The 24,286-nt window shown below is 38.0% G+C and overlaps 1 protein-coding gene across 8 annotated transcripts in view; it reads left to right on the top strand.

Annotated features, from left to right (window-relative positions):
• CCSER2 (coiled-coil serine rich protein 2) overlaps positions 1–24,286 on the top strand; it is a 61,746-nt gene that overhangs the window by 20,579 nt on the left and 16,881 nt on the right. For all 8 annotated transcript variants that reach the window (XM_032115501.1, XM_032115500.1, XM_032115499.1 and 5 more), the window contains 6 exons: positions 7,474–7,564; positions 10,545–10,707; positions 11,317–11,503; positions 16,844–16,927; positions 17,712–17,798; positions 19,296–19,394. In XM_032115501.1, the coding sequence (XP_031971392.1) occupies positions 7,474–7,564; positions 10,545–10,707; positions 11,317–11,503; positions 16,844–16,927; positions 17,712–17,798; positions 19,296–19,394 (711 nt within the window). The remainder of the gene's footprint in view (positions 1–7,473; positions 7,565–10,544; positions 10,708–11,316; positions 11,504–16,843; positions 16,928–17,711; positions 17,799–19,295; positions 19,395–24,286) is intronic.

Below are 24,286 nucleotides of genomic sequence, written 5' to 3'. Positions count from 1 at the left end.
ATGGCAGCATGGAGTTTTGTTTTCTGCTTCTGCTCAGAGAATTTTCATTATTTGCCTTCATCACCAGAGAAATTCTGTCCTGTAGGACAAATTGAATAGTTCATTGGTCCTTCACACTCCTTTACCTGAAAGCCTGACTTCTGGGTTAGGTCAGTATTTCTCTTGGCAAGAGATACCACATTAGCACAGGAAGTCTTCTCTGAGATTTTAGCTTTTACTGATGCATTCTAGGAAATGGCAAACAATGTGTGAATTTTTACTTGGGATACAGAAGGATTCCTTGGAAATACATGATCTGGGAAGCTGCCATTTCTGTGGTCAAACTTCCTGCTCAGGTATATATAGTGATTCTGGGATTGGAATCGAATACATGTGTTAGCCTTGGCAGCTCTTTTTCATTGGAAGCTGCTTATTGGAAGTTGCTGTAGTTGGTAACTTCCATTTAAGCTCCTAAGTTCATGTCCAAGTTCCAAGCTCTTTTGTCCCAACATGTCCATGTCATGTTCCAGAATCTGACGAAAATTATTCTGATTTACTTAAATTGTACTATTCTAGCTTCATAATTTTCATTTTTCCAATAATACAAGTATAAACATCTGTGGCATTTGTTTTTCATCTTCTTAATTTCTAAGAAGCCAATGCCTAAAAAGTTATGTTTGGAAAACCACTAGACTGCTTGGTTCTGATTTCAAATCCTCAAAAGTCAGTGTCACCTTTTTGCCTTTAAACTTCATTATGAACAGATAATATTTGTGAACATACTAAACATGACTAAAGTAATGGGAGAACATCCTTGATTAATATGTCCAGAATTTGTAGTAAAAAACTCCAACTGCTGTGAAAAATTCAGTCTATATTGTTGCTTGTCAATACAGAACTAAGAGCACAAACTCATTTCAGTGTGTTCTGTCAGCTCCTCAGCCATTCCTTTGGTGGAGTTTGCTGGCAGGCAGTTTTCTGCTCATGGCAGAGAAAGGAAATGTCATGAAATTAGAGACTGATTTTAGAGTGAAAGTAGCCACCATCTACTGTCCCACCTCTGCTCCACTCTTCAACTTCAGAGTTTAGCTATAATAGCAAGGCAAGGGGGTGAGAAACTGAATTACTTAATGAGATGGCCCTTCTGTCTGTCCTGTCTGATGTAGGTGTCCCTGCTGTCAAACATTAAGAGGTTATATGACTGTATTACAGTTCACAAACCTCTTGTGATGCTGGTTTGAGAGGCATGACATTTTGTGAACAACCTTTCATGGCAAATTACCTTTTTTCCTGTGGGATGGGAAAGCTTATATGCCTTTGAGAGCTGCTTCCTTCAGACCTGACACAGTAAATCTTCTCATGCTGTTTTGGCTGGTAAAACCGAGTAGGGCAACTTCACTTGTGCTTACGTGTTCTGTTTATGGCGTCCATTAATTGTGCCTTTGGATTTGTGTGGTGAAGAGAGGGAGGGAGTGCAGCAGCTGCTGCGGTGTGTGTGAAATATGAGAGCAAACACTGGTGGAACTTAGCACTTGGTTTATTTCATAGGCTGTGAGGGACGTTTTCTGTATGAGCTGGTAACTGCATATCCATGTGTGAGCTGGTTTTGAGGTTTTATGCTCTTGGTTCATGCTGTTAAAATGTATCAGGGTAATGTGGCATAAATACATTTCTGCAGCAGTACAGTAAGTGAGGGAATCCTTCCCCTGTTGTTAGCAGCTCATGTAGAGATTGGTCAAAATAGAATCATCCCAAAGTAGTTTGGAGGTATTTGAGGATTGTTTTGGTTTTAATTAGAAACAAGTGTATTAAGCTGGCTGTGTAAGAGTAGAACACATTAATGCTGGATAATGTGTCATATTCAGGTTACTTCAAAAGTCTCTCTAGGTAGAATTAAAACTCTTGCACAGAGGAAACAACTGAGCTCCTGGTACAGCCATGCCCGTGCTGTTCCTCTGAGGTTATTGTTTGGTTCCTTTCTCAGCTGGGAATTACTGGAAGCCTCCATATTTTCCTTAAACCAAACATTGCATGTTTAATACAAGTGCAAGTCAGTGGAGTGAGAATCATTCACAATTATTTCTACCTGTTAAGAGTAGCTATAGCAATTACATATTGCTTAATAGTGTAAAATGCCCCATTGTTGGTTAAGTAAACTATAAAAGCAGTGCTGAACCTCTGGTATTGGTAGCCTTCTTGTGCAAAGAGACTGGAAGCAGTGAGTAGGAAGGACTGCTTCTCCTCCTCCTCTGTCACTATTTATGATCACTGCTGACCATGTTCTGTGATTGTGCTTAAAAGTAAACAGGAAACTCTCTACTTAAAAGCACCAGCCCATTTAAAAAAAAAAAAGGAAATCTTAAATTTTGCTGTAATTCTGTAGAAGGGTGGTTCTGCAGCTTCCCCCCATTCAGCTTTCCTCATTGGTGGAGGCTAGATGGCAGTCAAAGAATGCTGCTTGAGGTGCTGTGTGTTTGAAAGTGCTGTTGCTTATGAATTGGTGAAGTCTCAACAGAATGGCTAATATTTCTGGTTTTCTTTTATCATTGTGTTACCGAATTTCAGTTTTTTTACAGTCTGATGTCTGATTTTATATTAAAAAAAATTTTTAAAAAGAGCAAGTATAGATCCTTCAGATACAGCATGTAGTAACTTAAGCTAATAATGAATTCCTCTATACCTTCAGTAGATCTAGGTAGAACATGCAGTGCCTCTGTAAAAATGTTTTCAGGAATAGTAAATCTTTATTTAAGACCGTTTGATTTAACAGTTAAACAAAAAATGTTTTGGATTTTCAAAACCAAGTTCTTGTTACATTTGTTGTCACAGCAACCTTCAGTTACGGAGCATGGGCAAAATTACAAAATACTTGTTTGGCTGTTTGGCTTAATTATCTTTAATGTGACTTGCAGAGTGTACTCCTTTCCTGTCCTGTCTTTGGTAACCTGCAGAGTTCTATCCCACCTCTTCCCTGGGTGGTTTTCTCTGTTTTAAGGACTTCATTTACAGTGGGCTTTTCTCTTCATCCCTGTAGTACACTATGTGCTTTTCCTCTCTGTATTTTCTGCCTTCACTTAAGAGTTCTGTTCAGTTCCTAAATAAAGTTGCCTTTCTGGAGACTTCCTATTTCTTTATTTATCCTTATCTCAGATGTTGTCAAATGCTGAAAATAGCATTGAAAAAGACACTGGAGGTTTCCCTCTTTTCTTCTGTCAGCCTTGAATTGTGTTTGACTTAGGCAGTTATCCTTTTGCTGCCCTTCAGATGACTGTTTTACCCAGTCTGTTTTGTGTTTATTTTTAAAAGCCACTTCCTTTTTTCATTCCTCGAGCACCTGAAATGATGGTTTGTTAGTTTCTGTGCTACTCTCAAATGCTTTGCCTTGAGTTTTATGGCCAGGTTCACAGTCCTGTAGTTCTCTCCCTTCACTCACACTTACTTTCTACTGTGGTCTTTTCTCATCCTCATCAGAAGCAGGACTTAAGTCACTAAATCAGTAATAAAAACAATTATTTTCCTTTAGCTGTGTGCTTCCTAGAGGTGGAACAAATGAGTGAGGTCTGAGGTTGTGAGTTGTTCCTAGTACTCACCACCATCAGTTCATGACTCCCTCAAAGCAATTGCTTTTCCAGCAAAATATCCTAACTTGGCATTGATAGTTTGAGCTCAGACTCTTCTCAATTCTGGTAACACTCTCTGAAATTAATTGTTCGAGGGCTGTTTATCTGGAATTGCTTTGTATTTTTGCACTAACCTCAATGCCTGCCTTCTTCCTTTGTCTTTTAATTCCACTGTAATATACATTGTGTTATAAACGTCCACTGGTCAACATATTTATGTTTATTAGGGAGAAAATGCAAGTATCTATCTGTCTTCTATTTCAGGTGCTTTATGCTTTACTCTGGTTGCATTATAACCTTACAATACTCAGCTCAAAAAATTGGAAAGCTGAGAATCAGGCCTCTTGCCTAGGTCCAGGTGTTAAGCTAAATTGAACTCATATTGGTTGGTGGACTGAAAAATAGTGCTCTTCAGTGGAAGAAAAAGCTTATGATACATGTTGCATGAGGAATTTTTAGAAACTGAACTTTTTGAAAAGAATATTTTGCACTCCAGTTCATTACGGGGAACATGAATTTACAATGAAATCTGAAATTTTACTTCAGCAAAAGCACTTCTGCATAGAGTTCCCCAATCTTCAAAGCAGTTGAAGCAACTTGATGCATCAAAGCAACTTGATGTTGTTATGCCTCTCCAGAAAGAGGTGCTGAGCTCCATGCATCCAACAAATTGGGTTAAATCCCAAGCTGTTGCAGGTGAGCTGTTGGTGTGTGCTTGGTGAACCCGGGGTAAAACACAGCACCGAAGGACAATCACTCCAGAAAGGATTTGCAGGACAATGAAGTGAACCTGCTGAATGTGGTGTAATTACACACTGGTGGTATGCCTTGCCCTTGCCTCTTCTAGCCTTTTTAGCCTCTCCTTAGGAATTATGAGGGTTCCCTACTGTGGGGGTGCTCAAGTTACTCAGTTCTTACACCAGGACGCACAGGTCATCTGTCTCACCTAATGCTTTCCCTGTTCTACTGCAGGAGCAAACAAAACACCACTGCCTGTGTCCAGTGGAAGAGCTTTGTGGAGAGAGAGCCTGGGGACAGCATCGCAGTTTGACCTGGGATTTCACAGTCCCAAACTCAAACTCTTCCTGGGTTGTACCAGCTTGAAAATCTAGTGCTGAATCAGCCTTGTAAAAAACATACCCCTTTTAATATACATTATTCTTTTCACCTATACAAATAGAATGGAATTCTTCTTTTTCTGTACCTTGTAATAATTGCTGAAACATGTAATAGTCTCTAGGGTTGGAGCTGATGCACTTTGAAAGAATTTTTCTATTTCCTGTTCTATTTGAGCCCATGATGCTAATTGCTGTTAAGCACACATTATTAACTATGTTATTCCCATGTAATTAACTGCAGTTCCTTATGCAGTAGAAAGAGTATCAGTGGCAGCATCTAAATTTTATTTTTTTTAATGCACTAATGTGCTGATGAAACTTGTACTTTATCTTACAGCTATTTCAGGAGGACATTGCTGACATCTACTTGTATATTGTGTTTCCCAAGTAGCTCGCAGGGGGAAGTGCTCAAAGTGCATTCACACATGGCTCAGTGATTACACAGTCTTGGTATTTGCAGTTGTGGGGTCTTTTTGTAGCATGGAGTTTCCTTTCCTGGAGTTTCCTCAGTGTGGTGAAGAATATATAATTAGGGAAGCATAATGAAATGTGCTGTTGACAGGAAAGTATGTTTGGAATCTCAAATACTGACCTTCTCTGACACCATTAGGCTTCTGAAGTTCTGATTCAAAGTAGTAAGGTGGCTTATCTAGGTTTATTAGTAAACTCTCTGGCATAGTGTGTTGTTATATTGTGCATTTTTAAATGCATTTGCACGGCAGTGGCAAAGCTTTTCCACTTTCTTTTGTGTTTGTGGCCACTGTTCCCATTTTATTTGTCATGCTCACTGAAGTTACTGCAGTAGAAGAAAATAATGCTTGTTCACACTAATTTGGAAGATGAAAGCATGGCACAGAAACAATTCATCAACTAACAAACTAAAACTGCCTCTCAAGCATGCCTGTGTTTTGCAGAATTGTTAAAAAAAATACGCATTAGTTAAAAAACTTCTGGTTCCTGTAAAAATGTAAAGAAATAGAAGCAAAAGTAGCAAAAATATACAGGCATTTTGTTGTCCCAAATATTAAATCCATGTTTCATTTAAATGACTTCCATTTTTTTGTGAAGCTTTTCCATAGTCGGATTTTTTATTATTCCCAGTGCCTTGCTGTGTAAGTTTTCCTGTTTTTTCCTGTAAATGCACAGAATGCTATTTGTGAACAAAGCATTTCAGATGGGACTTTGAAATATGATGAAAACAGGTGGTTTTGTCTCAAGTATTCCATCTTTCCTTTTTATTACTCATGTTTTACAAAGTGAGTATTAACTATTTTCGTCTCATACTCTCCCTCCTAAGTCAATAACTTGCCCTGCAGAAATGCAAAATGTTTAATGTTCTGTGTCACAACCCAACCCCCCCCTCACCCCCACAAAGAATCTCAAAATATACTTAGCTCTTGCTACCATTTATAATCAAATACAGTAGTGCTTTGTGAGCACTGTAGGAAGGCTGCTGAAGAACAGCTGGAGCAACATTTCTGACAAGTGCCTGTTAATGTTCTTCCTTTTCACCTGTGACAAAGCAAATCTAAGAAATGATAGCCAGCAAAGGGGTGGCTTTCCAAGGGAATATTGTTTTGCAGTGTGTTCATAACCTGTATGCAAGTATTCACTTAAATATTTAATGATCATATTATTATGAGAAATAGTTATAAAACACTTATTTGACTTATCATTTTTCAGTATTGGTGCCAGGCATCACCTTTAGGGGTAGCCGATAAAGCTAAGAAAAATCTGTGTTTCTGCTATTAGGAAAGAGGCCGATGTGAAGTGCCTGAGTCTGGTCTTGGGCCTTAAAGGCCTGACTTTTACTGGGAGCTCAAGAGCTGCAGCTGGATATCCACAGCACTTCCTCAGACCTGCTTCGTGTTAAACTCATTAACACCAAGTGACTATAGTTTTCTTGGAGTAATGAAGTGAAAGAGTGTCTGGGTTCTCTGCCCAGGCTGTTGGGGCTGTTCAGCGCTGGCAGTGTCTGACTGCACTGTGAGCTGGGTGTTCCACACCCTTGACCTCCTCAGTTTCTCTTTCTTTCAGTATTCTTCAAGCAAGAGAGGTCAGTGTCTGTCTTTTTAACACTGATTGGGCTTGCCCTCATTGCAGTCCTTTAATATACCTGACAATATTTAATATGTGTAATTCATTTAGCACTAACACTTCATTACATTTTTCTTGGGCCGTTAGCACACCCATGCAACGTGATTGTTTGTTAGTCCCTTTAGGGACAGCTTTATATGAACCACAGTCTGAAAGACAAAAAGAAGCAGAATTTAGTGCTCATAATAGCATGTTTGAAGCTTTGTTTTCCTAAAAGGTCAAGATAACATAGGTTTTCCCCACTTTCTTTCAATGATTCTGTAATAACGAAATAAGGGGATTTAGCATCATCTCATCACAAAGCTGTTTTTGAATCCTAAGTAAACAAAGTAATTGAGTTTCAAAATGCTTGCAACTGCAGAGAAGGCCAGATATTAATGAATAAAAAAGTCTGTGGAGTATTCCATAGGCATCAGGCAGAACAATGTTTTAATCCATCTTTGTTTCATCTAGCACTGTTACTGTGTCATATTAGCAGAGGTGTGATGATTGTTGTTTTGTATAGATGGTCTCAAATAGGGCCAATCTTCATCTGTGAGGAGAGGAGCTGCTGCTAACATTGGATGTGTGCACAATAAAAACGTAACAAAACTTTTTATGAAGGCAGGGTAAATGAAATATCATGGAAGCAGCAGTATGTCACTTTTCCTTTCTTGTAGGATATCTTGAATAATCTCGATTCATGTGATCTTGAAGATGATGATCTCATGCTTGATGTGGACCTGCCTGAGGACCCACCTCGTGACAAAGGTTAGTAAGGCAGCCAAGCAATCTCACTGTGAAACTGCTTCATGGGCTTAAGAGACTTCTGAGTTGCTTTCTTCCGACTCTTGACTTAATAAGTCAATGCACTCTTCAAATTGTGGTGTTTTTTTTAAAGTAACAGCTCTTTCTTTTCTGAAATACAGGAAGAGAGATATTTCTGTTTTCCCAAGTACAATCCTTATATTTGAAAAATTCTCAATATAGAAGTGTACTGCCTTGAATAAAAGTGCAACCTTGTTTCACACTGTGTTTTTTTAAAATTATTTCTATAGCATCAAAGTTTTAAGTTAGTCTTTCAGTCTCATGTTTCAGCTGTATTTGGAAATGCTGGGACAGTATTTTTTTTTTTAGTTTTGGTGAATGACAGCATAATTCTTTGAGATAATTACTTATTCTACAAATGACAATATCTAATATATATACATATAATTCAGGGTAGCAGAAGGTGTAAAATTTAAGATATGTGTTTTCAAAATGTCTTTTATGCGCTCTTGCTTTCAGTGAGAGTGCTGGCAGAATTTTGACAGAGAAGGTAGTACAATAATATAAATTCAGAATAGAATGAACACGGTAAAGGAAATTACGGCTGCACTTTCTCAAATGTCAGACTGGAAAGGTTTGAGGCATTTGCTTTTGTTATTCCTGACCTACTCATAGGAATTATGAGTATTGTTATTGTTATGAGCTATTGTTATGTGAATATGGGTCCTAGTTTTACTTCCAAATTCAGTGGAGGCCAATCTATGTTTGAGTGAACAGAAACACTGAATGTGGAGCACTGTCAGGCCCTACCCAGTGCAAAGAGGCACTGAAAGGAAGAAGGCTTCACTTATTTTGTGTAACTTTCATCTGCTTGCTGAAGTATGGGGATATTCAGGGGTTTTTGAGAGCACCTCTGAGTTTTTGGATGAAGACTCCTCCATGTATGAAGATATGAAGCCAGATTTACAGTAAATAAAGCACAGTTTTCCATCTACCACGATGGTGGCACATCGTGTTTTACCACTGTGCACATAACGAAGTGCTGAACGTAATCTTTTAAATACCAGAATGAGTTTTTCAAAGTACTTGTGTGAATTGATTGAGAACATTAAAAGTATGCAACTTTTCAGCCCTGACAGGTATGAATCTTCTACTTTTTTAGTCAGTTAATTTTTCAGAATGGGTAACAATGCAAGCCTAGGGCATATTCTTTCAATAAGGGTAATTTAATTCTGTTGGGGAAAACTAAGAAACAATTTTAAAGGGTAGATCAATTTCTCATAAATTTCCTTGTATATGTGAAACATGCACTGCATTTGCATCAGTAATTCCATTACAAATTATTAATTTAAAATCTGCTAGAAGGGCATGTTTTTAAAGGTGAATGTTTGCCACAAAAATATTAAAAGCTAATTACTGTTACTTTTGGCATTTTTTTAGAGGTTGGGTTTCCTTATAAAATTAGTCTGGCATAAGCTGGGTATCTCTGCTTCTTAGCTTGGAATCACTGTATTTTCAGCAAAGAGGTTCTGAAAAGAAGAATTCAAAAGCCACCTCCAGGTTTTCCCTTACGTAAACATGACCACCTGAAAAAGCAAAACTTGTTCTTGTTTAATCTCCACGTGTCTTTACTCAGTTTACTTTTCCAAAGCTGAAAATCATAATTGCTTATAAACTTACTGAGGGCTTATTTTGTTGTGAATTTTCATGCGTTATGAGCTGTAGAAAGATGCTGCTAAAGGAAAATAAATCTTCTGTTAGTTTAGGTGAATAAGTTTATTTTATTATGCAATTTTTTGGTTATTTCCTAGGTGATAAAAACTGAATTGTAGGTATGAGTACTTGTTCTAATAATGTTTAACAGCACTTCTTGCCAACACTTTTCCCATAATTATGTACGCCTTCACTGACGTCAGCCTCTTAAGACTTCCCAGGTCCTCAGAAACTCCTGGTTTCACTTTGGAGCCTGGGATGCCGCTTGGCCACTATTTATAGAAACAGTTCTAGCTCAACAAGTATGCAGGGAGTGAGGAGGGCCGCTTAAATCACAGGGTGAAGCTGGGCTCGCTCCCAGCCCACGCAGGCTGGGAACCCAGCAGGAAGGAAGGCCTGTAGGGGAGCCTTGGTCGCAGCGGGGCTGAGGGGCAGCGTGGAAACACTGCTCCCTTGTGTGGAGCTGCTGCTGGAAAAGGACTGACAATGTGAGGGAAACTTCTTGGGTAAGTGAAGGACAAAGTGTGGCGGCAGAATAGCAGTTTAGGACTCGTTTTGCTGGGTCTGGCTGCCCGAGTAGAAGTTGTTTTGGCTTTCTCTCAGTTGTTTCCAGGCTGTTGCCAAATTTAGCGTTTGTTCCCTGAAGATGTTTGTGGAATTCCTGTGGCTTTGTAGAAGCTGATGTTTTAAAGAGATATTTGCTTTCCTTTTTTTAAGTCATGCTGGTTGTCCAGGTAAATACAGATTCAATGGCTCTGAATCTGAAAACCAAACAAGATGAATAGGATGAGCTATATCTGTATTTTAAGTAACGAAACTGTTTTCTTTTGCAGTGCAATACTGGCCTCTTTTTACAATGTTGTTTTTCTGTGTTTGTGTGTTGTTAGAGCTTGTTAAAGGCCTGGAGATACCATCAGTAAGAAAGCCAGGAAACTGTTACTTTTAAATTTATTTTGTTCCATAATCTCTACCTCCTCCAAATGACTTTCTACTTAAACTGGAAATACTGTTAAAGCTGGGTTCTTTAGTGTCTGCTACAGGCTGCTCTTATTCTTGTAAAAAGTTTATATTTTAATAAAAATGTGGCATTGTTATGGAAGTCTGCTTGACACTTCTAAAATGCATACTGTTTTGGATCAGGTAAAAAGAAAAAAAACAACGAACCCCACAGACTTTACACTGCATCTGTTACCAGCACATAGTTAATATTTTATTTGCAAGATCCTGGAAACAAGTCTTAAAATTTTTTTTAACATTATGCTCTCTGTAGAAGAATGTGAAAATATGAGCCGCTATGACAGACAAGACAGAAATGTGAGACAACATCAGGAGGGATTCTGGAAAAGAGCACCTCAGCAGCGATGGAATACACAGGATCACTATCATCTTGGCCATACTGACCATTATATCCATGGTAAAAATGATTTGAACAGGTAAAGGACTTTTCTATATCCTCACAAATGTTTGAAGCATCAGTGAGCAATTCGTTTTTGGCACAAAGGGGTCTCAAGTGATAACTGAGTACATTTTCAGAATAGTTTTATGTCTGAGTGGAAGCATCACTGGGGGTTATAACAATTTCTTTTCACAACTTATTCCTTGTTTTTATTCCAAGTACTTGTTGTTTGTGTTGATGCAATATTATACATGTTGATTAAAATACCTTATGTGTTCCATGGAAAGCCACTGCAATGTTTTACTATTTGCATTTTATAAGTTTGGACAGCTTTTTTTACTTTTTAATTTGTTGGTAAAGTAAATGTAACCCTATAGTCCTTAAAGGGTTGAATGACAGCTTATAGAAATTCTGCTGAACAACCTGGTTTTAGGGTACTGTAGTTTACAGTTTGAGAGAGGTCTCTGGGAGTGGAAAGGAAAACTCTGTATTTAAGTGAGATAGCACTGACATTTTCTGATTTATTTATTTCCTGCTGTGTGCCACAGTATGTAAGTATAGCCCACGTTGCGTAACGCTTTCCTTTTTGCCAAATGCTGGCCAGCTCCAGTTTGTCTGGAGGTTTTATGTTTTGGATTTTTTGTAGGGGTTCAAGCTACCTGGAGTCTGCTGTGGGTCACCTGGAGAGCTACGGAGCGGGCAGCGGTTCCCAGGCAGCGCGGCCGCTGGCGGAGAACACGGTGATGCTGGACGAGATGACCCTGCGGCACATGGTGCAGGACTGCACCGCTGTCAAGACCCAGCTCCTCAAGCTCAAGAGGCTGCTGCACCAGGTGAGCTGTTCACAGGAACTGAAGCAGTAGAATAGACTGGGGAGTGGGCCAAGGTGGCCTTATGCTCTCTTCGGCCTTATTAGGATATCGGCATTTCGTTTAGACATTGAATTACAAAGTTCCAGAAAGTAAGTATACTTTTTATTGCTGTTTCAAAGAGTACTTCTTCTGCCTTGTCAGCATTTTATTGACTACAAAACATACTAAATACTAAAATTTTTAATATTTATTCAATATTAAATTTTACTTCTCTTGAGTAAAATTAAAATTAGGAATTAAAAAAGAAAATCAGTGGATGTGAAAACCAGCTTTTATCCAATAAAATTCAAAAAAGCTGGGAGTTAAAAAAACCCCTAAAAATATTAAAATTGATCCCATGGATTAAACCTTCATTCAGCAAGTCAGTGCTAATAGCTTTTTCTTAAGGCTTTGTTTTCCTCATTCTTTTAATCTTTTCTGTGTGTTTGACAAGAAGCTTAGCAAATCATACTGGGTCATCTCCGTTGGAAGTGTTCAAATTTATCCTTCCTATGTCATGAAATTGTCAAAAGCTTTTAAGGAGCTTTTTCAATGCACCTCAAAACTTGGCAAGTTGTGGGAGTTGGTAAACTGCTAAATGACTCAGCAGAAGTATGGCATTTCAGCTACAAAAATTCCTTTGTTACCATAATAAAGAACAGTCCATGAGGCTTTCTTTGGAGGCATATACAGATTAGCATTGAAAAGTGTTTGTGTGATGTTGTCTTTTAATACCAGATTCATTGCTGTGTTTTTCTAATAGGATAATGTAATGAAAATAAGTTTGTGCCTAAAAAGTAAGACACTAAAACAAAACACAGCAAAACAAAAAGCAAATCAACCTTGAGGCTAATTCAGTTGTACAGTTGTGCCTTTTAGAAATGTGAGCATTTGCTTCCTGTGTTAACTGAGATGTATTCCTGATTTTGTCAGTGGAAAATCAGTTATTAAAAAAAAATAATGCAGTGTCAGAGGGGGAAGGTGTGTTCTTAGAACCTGATGTCTGAGTGGTGGGCTCCATAAACTGTGCCCCCCCAACAGCCCCAGGCATTAATACAGAGGTAGCAGGGAACCTTTTTCCAGGGCTTTTAATGCCTTTAACACAAGGACAGTTTGGCAACTTGATGGATGTTGTGTGTGTGGTTCACGGTGTAAAGTTTTGCACATTTTAGCCAAGCAGTGTGTGGCCCTGCAAAATACCATATGTGAAGTCTTGATCTAGGTTATAACAGCCAGGTTGCAGAATAAAAACCTTGCCTCAAGTAGCTCAGATTAAGTTTTTTAAAAGAACTTAAATGTGCAGAATGAAGCAGTTACTCTTAAATATTTTTCAAAATTTTTTTTTTGAAAATTTTTCATAATTTTCTGCTTGTCTTGACAAATGCTTGATCCTCTTTCCCTTCTTCCCTGTAACAGTGAGTTTGGTAACAACAGGTGGTGTTCTTCCCTTCAAACTTTTTCAGGCATACTTGGCTGTATTTTCCTGACCTAACCCAACCCTATTTTGACTCACCACTTCCAAAACTCATCACTGGACTTCTGAATATTTATTCTACTCTCCTGTGTATGATCCAGTCTTTTAATCAAAGAACATGAATAGTAATGTAGAAGTAAATTAGCCTGCTACAGAGGGGCAAACTTCGACCTTTACTACCTTAATTTACTAAACAATTAGGGCAAAACTTGTATGAAGTATTTTTTCATTGCATTGAAGTGTTAAGCCTTTACTGTAAACATTGAACTTCATACTAACAGGAATGAGTAAAAATTCTGCAATTCTTTTTTACTTCTTGAACAGAAATATAGTTTGAAAACAGTTAGTTGAACTTCAGCATTCTGAGCTCTGAACTAGGACTGGATCACAGGCAGCTTCTTGCAAAATATGAAAAATCGAGGTACAAAGTCAATTGCTTTCAAACTCCAGCTTTAATAGTGGATGCAGAAGTTCTTCTATTAGCTCCACCAATATTACACATTCAAGTGTATGTGTTGCCTTTCTCCAGTTACGACGTTCAGCAATAATATTTAATTTGGATAGGTAGAAACACAGCCGTAGTCAGGACTTAGGCACGAGGTCTCAGAGGAACAGTTACAGTAAAATACGAAGAGTTTGTAATTAAATTCAGTTTTATACAATTATCTAATCAGCTGTAGCATGACTTAGTGTAGAGCACAGCACATAATGAATGTATACCTAGCAGGTTCCTGGGGAGACTTAATGTGCTGTACTGGATTCATTGCTGTGACTGTAGCTCACATAACTGGATATAAATTAGCTGGAGTATTGCTAGCAACATAGCTGCAGCAGTGTGGGGTTGGTGCTGCATTCCCAGTTCAGCTTGGAAAAATAAATAGTTATTTGAGTAATAGAGCCTTGGCTGAGCTCTGTGTGACCAGGATAACAATGCCAGCAGAACTCGTGCTGTCTGCTTGCTCCTCACATGCTGCCATTGTCTTGTGCCTTCAAACAGTGCAATCAGCAATAGGAGTTTCTCTCATGCAGAGTTTTAAAAAATGTTCACAGTAGTGAGTATAACCTTCTCTGACTTCCCAGAATTGTTATACTAACCTGTATGGAGTGAAAAATGGAGATTGTCCTTGTGCTAAATGCAGTTATAATTATTTACAGAGAGGTGTACTGCTGGTGAGCATTCTCTCTTTAATGCTTAACTGGAGTGCTAACTCCAGTAAGAGGAAAATGTTTTGGAAGTTTAACTCTAGTAATAATTGACATGTAAATGGTAATGCCTCTTAAACATTGACTAAGGTACTTCATTTGCATGTTTATTAAGAAGTAAGTTTTCTTCTGATCTTAAAAATTTCTTCCTCCTCCTCAATTAATTTCATAAACTTGCTGCTCTGGGTGGAGGCTAATGTGTTAATACAATTTTAAATAAGGATGTTCTATTTCTGTTGCCCTGGAGCCTTTCATCTTGGCAAGGATTGACCGTCCTCTGTAGTAACCCAGCAATGGCTTGCAACCACCCTGTTTTACCTCAGATCAGCACTTGCTGCTCTTGCAAGGAGGACTGAAACACAAAGCAGCTCACAGAACTGTGAGATCTGTGAAGCTCTTCTTTCTGTGGGAGGCAGCTTTTATGAGAAATGTTTCATTTCAACTTACCTTTCATGAAGGGAAATGAAATCCTATTTTTCAAGCACAGATCTTCACTGTAGCTTATCAGATATGTCCCATTTGTATGAAGAGGTGTGAATGAAGATGTGAACCATGTAATGCAAAGTTGTTAAATGCATCAGTACATTTTGCTGAGGCTTTAAATCAGTAAGTCACTTGGGTACCTTTGAAATACATACTCATTTTGTTCTTTTCTTTTTGCATCTGGTGAGATCCACAAGAGAGATTCATCTTTGTTTATGAGAAGCCTGAAGTTGAGAAAGAAACAGACTTAAGAAACAAAAAGCCTTTTTTCTGTCATGTATTAAATTGTATTAATTGCCCCTACAATTACTACTATTTTTTCTTAGCCACAAAATAGTTCACCTCAGTGACTTAAATTTGCTTGAAAGAACCAAAAGAAATGAACATACAATAGCAAATCAAATTGGTAAATTTTGGGTTTAAGCAGTTGTTTAACTGTTGCACCATCACTGTGGCAGTGTTTGACAGTGGGCAGTGAGATTGACACGACCGGGATGAAACTACACTCAGAATGCCGAGCAGTCAGCAGGTGAATAGCACCCTCTGCTTGATGGCCAGTTAACACATCTTCTGCTTGCATCTTTATAGAAATGCCACTAGCAAAGGAGACTGTTCAAATGAGTGATTTGGACTGCAGAAAACTTGGAATTGAGCATCAACAGTTAGACCTTGGTAAAAATTCAGTAGACCCTGGTAAACTTGCCACTGCTCTGAATTAGTGATTATACTAAAATAAATAATGTGTTCTGCTATTGTAAAAATGTTAGAGGTAGTTTTTTATATTGCTTGTTGTGACGTGCAATGTGGTGATACCGTTATAAAGTTTATTTTATCTTTACTTAAAGTTTTCAAGTATATATACTCTCCAAGTTTCCCAAATTTGATATCTTGGTATACTTCTTAGTATTTCTAGCCTGCCAAAAATAGCATATGCATATAACCAGTTGCATTTGCTTTGCTAAGTCTATAATCTTTTTGGTAATTCTAATTTCTTTTTTGTACAAGGATATCTCTATTTTGCTGATTGGCCCTGTTTCATTTTAGCAATATGATGAGCAAGAAACAAAAAGCACAAGACATTTCATAGATTAATCCTAGCATGTGTTCAAATGGAGGCTTGAGTTCCTACTGATAAATGTTAGAACTGTTCCTTTTCCAGCTGTCCTGTGTTCTCTACATGTTTACTCAGGTAATTATGACAGTGGTGAGGGAATTGCTGCAGATGACCTCTGTTCCTGCTTTGCTGGTGAATGAGTCAGGCGTAGCCCAGGCCTGGAGTACTGATTTGTATCACCAGGGAGTGTGTGACATACTAAACTTGTTTGCAATTAGGTCTTAATCTGCTGTTGTGGAATCTCTTATTGCTCCACTTCCCTGCATTTTAATAGCAGTAAAAGGTATACTGGAGGTACAGAGCTTTGAAAAGCCATGCAAGATACTTTTGCTTGAAATAGTTTGTCTTGTTTTGTATTTTTGCCCATTCCCATGATGACTATTTCACAGTTGTAACTGTGACCATCTGTAGCTTTACTTCTGAGTGTGTGTATTTGTTTGAATCATTGCTTAAAATAAAATGTTGGTGAAATTTGTTATTGGGGAGTATAAGATAAATATAAAATACAATATAAATATACAAAAAATAATTTGTTAAACTGTAAGTAATTCTAGGATTCTCATTGCTGCACTTTTCCTCTAGCATTTTAGAAATGTTGTGAACTAAATAATGTTTGTGTTTTTATGGTATTATTGTGCAAATTATTTCAAAGCACTCTGTTAGAACTTGTCCATAATGTCAAGTGTAAACTGCTGCTTCATCAGTCTTTCACTTGCTGGCCGTGGGCCTAGAAGGGACAAGCAGCTACTTGAGAACTGAATACAGCTGGGTGCTGGACAATGTAAACTTGACTGTTCTCAAAATTAACAGTCTATTTATATAAAAGCCCAAGAAACAACAAAACCCAAACTGAAACAGTGCCAAAAATCTGTGAGATGTAGCGTTCTATCCAAGTTATGGAAATTCAGTGTAGGTGTCTCTAGCATGGCCCTTACTTGGGCTCTGTACACAGGCTGCAGCAAGGGAGGCTTTCCTATGGGGGGAAAAAGGAAACATGCTGTTTGAACAAGTAATTCAAGCTTGTATTCTTGTTTCTGTCCCCTGGTAGAATGATGAAAATGTGTCACTCCAGGACATCACATTCTCAGTTCCATCAAGTCCAGAACCACAAGAACCTGAGTCAACTTTTAAGGTAAATGACATTGATTGACTCTAAAGAATAAGAGGTACAAACCTGCTTATGTTTAGAAAACACACCCAAAGCTTGTGTGTTACTGAAGTACTGCTTCTTGCTTCTTTCTTTGTTTAAATGCTAACATAGGTGAACCCCACAAAGTCAGTGGCAAGTTTCTTGTTTTAGAACAGGTATTAAAGGCAGAACAAACCCCAACGGATATTCCAAATGGGATCATCTTTTATAGTCACAGACTTGTAACGTTGTGTTTTCTGTGGTGGTAAGGTTTTGTAGCTTTGCTTGGCTCTTATTGTAAAATCATGATATAAAGATCACCAATTCTGTATTTATGGGAGGGAAACAGTGCTTACTGAAGATATAACAAGGTTATAAATACTTCTTGAAGATGAAGAACACTTAAAACCTAATGCCTGTTCTGAGTTCAGTAATTTTTGTTGTTGATAAAGAGGACTGTAGGTAGTGTTTGCTCACTGGGCATGTTCATCTACATATGTCACTTGTTTGCACAACAGATGAATTACTGTTTCAAAAATGCAGCTGATTTACTTACCCTGGAAATTTAGTGGGTCAGCTGAATTTGGCCTCTCTTAAAGAGACTTTTGGTGAAGTTTCTTCACTCTTTATTCTATGTGCCTGCAGCCCCTCTCTCTGTGTGAATAGGAGGAGGAAAGCATGTGCTGTGTCACTCCCAGCCCTCCAGGCATGCCAAATGTCATATATCCTGGAGAGATGTTGATTTAGATCAGTGCAGTCCTTACAGAAAACCACTGTTCTGTTGCAGATGGATGATCTGCTGAACGAGATCAGGCAGCTTAAAGATGAACTGAAGAAAAAGGATGAAACAATCAACCAATTAGAACAGCAGCTTGTAAGTATAATCCTAAATGTTTAGCAAAATCCCAGGTGTGCCCTGCAGAGCAGAACTTCAATAGGCAGTACTGATGAAGGCTTTAAGAGAGCTTAGACAGCTGATTTTTTTCCTGCGCTTTCACTATAACAAAGGTAGGTTTGGGTTCCCAGTTGTTCTCCTGGGATCTTTAATTCCATAATCTGGTCATGATTTTGTGTGGCACAAAGCAAGGATGTTTATAATGATGTTGAATGTATTTAATTTCCACAACAGTTTTGAACACAAAGTTACAGAAACTGCTCAAAAATAACAGTGAGGAAAAGATAAGGCTACATTTAAAGTATTTTAAAAATGAACAAGTATTGGGCCTATCATTCTGCTTAAAGTTTTTGTTAGTTTTTTTTCCTCCCCCTTCTTTCCTCTAATATCCATTAGCTTAATAAAGAATTGCACCATAAAATTTAAAGCTGAGGAAGATAATATTCTAAGTGGATTGGTTTTTTTTTTTTTAGGAAACAATGCAAAACAAGTCGAATAGTCAGATTAAATTTTCTAACTAAGGAGAAGTTATGGGGGCACTTTCATCGTAAATTAGGTTCAGGGAGACACAAGGCCTCAAGCAAAAATCGTGTGTGTCTTTTAAAGTTTTGCTCTTGGTCTGAGTTTGGATTTTGCCATGTGTGTCTTTGCATTTGGTTCTGGTAAATTCACCTGCTGTGACAGTTCTTGTAAGGTAGCCCCACATTTTCAAGCCATTTCAAGCCACAACAAGATCCTACAGGCAGGGTAGATGAGATGCCAAGAGGTGCACACCATGTATATTTATCATAGCTGGAGACAGTACTGTGTGACCATAATCTCTAATGAAACATTTAGCATGTGCTTTTGTGGGTGTGTGCACTAAAACTGAGCTGTGACCTTCATTCTCTTCCTCTCTGGTTTGGGAACATTCCCTCTAAAACAGAGCTGAAAGATGAAGATCTGGCATTCTGCTGTGCTGTTTAAACTGCAGAATTCCACATCACAGCATACCAAACCAAATTACCTTGTTTGTTAGCATTTTGCAGTAAGTGTTGGTTTTTTGGTACACTTAGTCTCTTAACCATCAGGCTTCAAAGATTCCTAGAAGGAAGTTTCTCCTTTCCTGCTCAGTCATGTACCTGATTACTGGAGTAACCTGTAACTGGTGCAGCAAAAGAACTCTGCTGTAGAGATGGGTAAAACTTGTATTTGTAATGATTGAAAGATGACTTGAAGAACATAGTGCTTCAGAAATTTAAGTGGAACAAAAACTCTTTCCGAAGTCAATATTTATTCTGGATTGCTTCTCAGTATCCTTTGGGAAAAGCAGCAGTTAAATGAATAGTAGTTTTCTACAGTTTAATCATATTGCGCTCTACAGTCAAGTAATGCTTGGTATTTGGACACTGGGCCTTGACTGTACTTGTCAAGAGGCTTAACTGGTTAATTTCTAACTAATTCTTGTTTCTTTTTCTCTTTTTGGGGGTGATTAAGGCCACTAGATGTAACTGCCAGAAGGACAGTCAAAAACCTCTGGGGGCAGCACGCGCGTGTGCCGATAAATTCACACAAACCTCCTGGAGGAGGAGTTCTGTGAGTAAAGTGGGCCCTTCCTGCTTGGGTACCTCCTTCTGCCTTTCATTCCCCCCTTCTGTAACCTTGGCTCTCACACAAGTCAGCCTTGTTCAGGAGATTCTGTGCTGTGTGTGAGTAGTGTCCTTCCTGCTGTGCAACCCTTGCCTTCTTTTGCAGCCCTATTATGTAAACAAATATTACACACATTTCTTTAAAAATAAATAATTAAACTTCAGAAGCCTTCTCTTTAAATAATCACCATTTGCAGTATTTAAGTTACAGTCAATCCAAACTGTATATCTAATTGTACTTAAGATATTTTCTTATATCCTGATTTCAAAGTCATAGGTGTCTCTTTGGGTTTTTTCCTGGTCAAACTTTCATTGTTGATGTTCTCATATTTGTTGAGGAAAAGCAACAGTATATTCTAAATTTCGGTGCATAAGTGTAAAAGCAAAAGTTAATATTGTTTAATGTTTCTTCTTATTATTTTTTTATAATTTATTTTAATAACTTGACTCATTTAAAAAAATTATTGTGTGAAAATCACTTTGACAAAAGACATCTTCATTCCCATATGTTGTTGCATGGATCACATTTGTTTCCACTATGTAAAATTCATATTCTTCATGGAACACCAATAGAATACTTAAGATGGGGGAGGGAAAACATATTTGATATTATATATTAAGAAGAAATTACCTTTGAATGCTAAACAAGGCTTTTGTTAGTCACCAGCAAATAGCATTTGGATTTTGAATCTACTGCTCTAGCTAGAAACCCTAGGAGATTTTATTAAAAGGTTAAAAATGGGTTTTAGTTTTTTTGTTTCTTTGTTTTTATCCTACCTGATGTTACTTGAGTAAGCTTGTAGTAAAGAAAAATGACCCGTTATCCTTCTAAAATCGCTCTTTTAAATATATAGCACTAGGGCAGAAACACCACCGTGCTGTGTGTTCACCAGTTACTGGCAAACAGCCTTATCCCTGTTTTCCAACCTCCTTCTTTCTGTCTGATAAAGAACCCAGTGTCAAAAGATAATAACCTGAAGTAGCTTTTGGTTTGCTTTGACACCTCTGCTCCCCCATGTACATGTAATGTCTTTGTTCATCTCGTTTGTTTCTTCTCCTTTTGCTTTGAAGCTTCTGAGCCCTTGCATTGTTTCTTTTTCCCAAGTTTTAATTTCATGTGTGTGTTGTTCATTTGATGTCTTTGTGCATTGATCCTGTTTCCCAGGTTAGTGGCTGTTGTTTCCATGTTCCTTTTTTTCTAGCTCACTTTTCAAATGGCTTCAGAAACAGTCTAATAATCATGGGAAGTTAGTTGCTAACTACACAAGTTTTAGTTTGTGCAACTTGTGGTGTGAATTGACAAGACAAAGATATTGGAGAAGATGGGAAATTTGCATTGCTGTCTTGAGCACAAGGAGTCACTCAGCACAATTGTCTGTTTTGGTCAGGTTGGCCCATATATTTCTTCTAAGTTACATTGCAGTTTTGTTAAAAAGACATTTTATTGTCAGGAGGAAGTTTGGGTTAAGGGACAGTATCTGTAAGAAGAGATGAAGGAACCTCTGCTGTATTCATGGTTGGGTGTGTGGATATATGTGTATGATACACACATTTCTGGACATATGGTCACTACATGCACAATGTAAACATCTCAGTATGTTCATCCACGTGCAAAGTTTCTCATGAAGTTAATAAAGGACTTAGGAAAATTCATGAAATATTGACAAATATTGAAACTATGCTGCTTTTCAGGAGCTTTTGATAGCTCGAAAGTTTGGAGCAGAATGTTTTGGGGTCTTTTCAATGTCTTCACGTGCGTATTTGTAGGTTACAGGCTTTCTATCAGCCAACAGAAACAGGAACTCCTTAATGTGGGATTTCTTCAAGTAGGACAATGGTCTGGCTGTTACAGCCAAATTTCAGTTCTAGTGGTCAGACCCCAGCTTTCTGGCTTAATGCTCCCTCTGCTAACATGCATTTGGATGATTCTTTGCATGGCTTAATAGAAGTATAAATGTATGAAATAATTTTTGATCAGGAACCTAATAACAGAAAACGTCTCTTGCAATAGAAAGGAGACACAGTCAGCTCTTATTTTCTTGAGGTAAGAGTACAATAAATAGGAGGAGACACCTAAGTAAAACGTATTTTCACTACTCAAAAAAATCCCAAAAACCCTCTTGAACAAGCTGTTTTGCTTTATTAACATTCTTGTTCAGTTTAACTTAATGGTCTTGACCTAAGAATGTAGACTGAGAGAAATCAGGTTTATTGGTCCTAAATGTGATATAAATCCTAAAATGTTGTTAATGTTTATGAAATTATCAGGTTTTATATAGAGTAGCTGGGTTTTTTTTAAAAACCAAACTGTAATTGAAGTCTTGGCAAGGACAGAACGGCTCCTTTGAGGCAGATAAACTTTTTGCTTCTTTCAGCTTGGTAACGGTTTTCAATTTTGATGAATATTTAACTATTTCATTTTTTCCTATTTGTGTTGACCTGCCAGTCATTTTAAATGATGGTGGATATGAGGCAGGTGCTTCAGGTATCAAAATTTTCAAGACTAATGTGACTGTTTATAAATTCTACATATTCTATACAAATCAGAACTGATACAATGTGTTTATTCCTCAGGAGTAAGTACCAGTCTGGGAACACAGTGATTTAGTGTTCCAAGGAATACTTTAAATGCTTACTGAAATGTGCCTAACAAACATTGTTAATGTAGTGTGTCATAAAGAATAGATGCTAGAATAAACTAGGGAACAGTGAGAGTGGAAATCAGCTGTTTCAGTTGGGAATTTAAGACCATATGAATTGCAGCAATTTGTTGCTATTCAGCTGGCCATTTGAACTGGCTGCTATTTCTGATTATTTCATGGTTCTGCCACTAAAGTGGGTATCATTAAACATAGTCTTTTTTAAAAATCATGTTCACGTAGTTTCTTTGTTATGAAATATTTCTAGAAAATGGCCCATTCTGATGTGATTATAAACTTGTCTGGTGGTGTTCTCTTCAGGGACCACAGTTTTTTGAAGTACTTTCAGGGGTTTTTTTCTATTTAAAGGTAAATATGTACATAAGTGGAAGCTATGTAACTTTAAGTTAATCCTTGAAACTTAGTACTCCCGTAATAAAAACTAGGGGCTGAAAAGAAATGTTTTGGCAATTGGGCTTCTTAAAAAATGATAGGTAGCTACCTATTGCCTGTCTACTGTGTCTGTGACATGGTATTTCTTGTAAGCGTCCTGGCAGCATGCTCAAAGCTTAGGTAACTTCTTACTGTTTGTGTTCCATTCTTGGTTAACTATCCTTGGGATGAAGGCTTGTACAAGTATTTGCTGGCAGGGTAGACCATGACATTTCTAAAAGGATCTCTTACAGATCTCCTATACAGAATTTATTCCAGTTAGTGTGTCTTAGGATTTTACTATCATGGGAGAAAATAAGCAAACCCTGGAAGAAGACAAAAATTACCTGAAGAAATTAACGTTAATGGACAGCTTACAAGGAAGAAAAATGTGAGCATCTATTGCCACACTTCTCTTGCAGGCTTTGCAGCATTCTTTCTGTAAAGCAAATACTGATATTTTTAGGACTTGGAGGATTAGAAGTCAAGTTTTTTTGATAAATCATTTGCTTTCTTGGGCTGGAAAGGTTGTTTGCAGATGCTGAGAAGTAAATGACAAGCAAACAAACTACAAAGCCCTGAATTTGGTCCAAGATACCTGCAGAAGATTCTGGCCTGTGAGGACCAGTTCTTCTGAGTTCCTGGTTGCTCTTCCTGCAAGAGTAGATAGAGTGTACAGTAAAAGCTGGGTATTTCCCCTTGGTAACAGCTCCCAGTGATGAGAATGAGCTTTGCTGCCTAAATGTGTGTTCAAGTTCATTCTTGTCTCTGGTAGAATAACAGAACCTGTCAGTTTGCATGGGAACATGCATGGTCTTGTTCTTTGCTCCATCTTCTCTGCTTTTGCACTGAGATATTCTTTGCCTCCCTTTTGAATTTTGTTCCAGTTTGTCATTCCAAAGCCTTTCATGTCAATTGTTTTGATGAACCTTTGTCATCCTTTCTGTCTGTCTTTGAGTGCTGTCGTCCTTTTGGTTTTAGTATCTTCTTCCACCTTAGCCTTAAACATCCTGTCTGTGTCAGCTCCACAACTCTTAAACTTGCAGGTTTTGAGGTCCAGTCACTGTATCAGTGTTCACCTTCATATCCAGCCTTGGTTTCTCTCATTGTGCAATGGTCTGCTGTTTGCTTCATGTTCTTATACACGTTCTTGGTGAAACAAAACCATAGCTGGACCAGGTGGTCATGTTGTGCACGTGTCTCTTGTGCTGTGACTGTGCATGACATGTAGGGACTACACAGAGGAGAGGTCTTTGAACCTTTCACAAACAATTCTTGTTGGTTTAGTGTAAACCAGCACATAAAACTGTGTTGGTGGTGTTTTTTATCTGAATACTTTCAGAAGGACTATTGCATGTCAGAACTGCTCATTCATGGTTTCTTTCTGGGTGCTAGGCCAGGAGACTGCTGCGGAAACATTTTGTTTGCCTTAATATTGAAGTCTGTCCTTCTGGGTTTGTTCATGATGTGGAGCTCTGAGTGTGTATGAAACAACTGGCAGTGCTTGGTGAGAGGCAGCAAAAATCCTCTCCTCATTGAAGTGCTCAGAGGCTTCAGTTGAATGGATTAAAAAAAGGATATTTGCTGTATTTGTTTCTGCAGCAGAAAAGACTTTTTAAAGCAGTAGCAGTTTTGCATGTTGGTGTATCCTTGAGAAAAGAGCTGGAATATCTGGCTGTTGGACTAAAATTACTGTGCAGCAGTAGCTTAGAAATATTTTGCTTCTCCTTTTCTGGCAGAAGCAATTGCTTTTGTTCATGTGATTTCT

The sequence above is a fragment of the Corvus moneduloides genome, chromosome 8 (assembly GCF_009650955.1).
Source record: "Corvus moneduloides isolate bCorMon1 chromosome 8, bCorMon1.pri, whole genome shotgun sequence".
In the NCBI taxonomy this organism is placed as follows: domain Eukaryota; kingdom Metazoa; phylum Chordata; class Aves; order Passeriformes; family Corvidae; genus Corvus; species Corvus moneduloides.
Note: the sequence above shows the minus strand (reverse complement) of the source record. Positions and strands in the feature narration are given on the sequence as shown.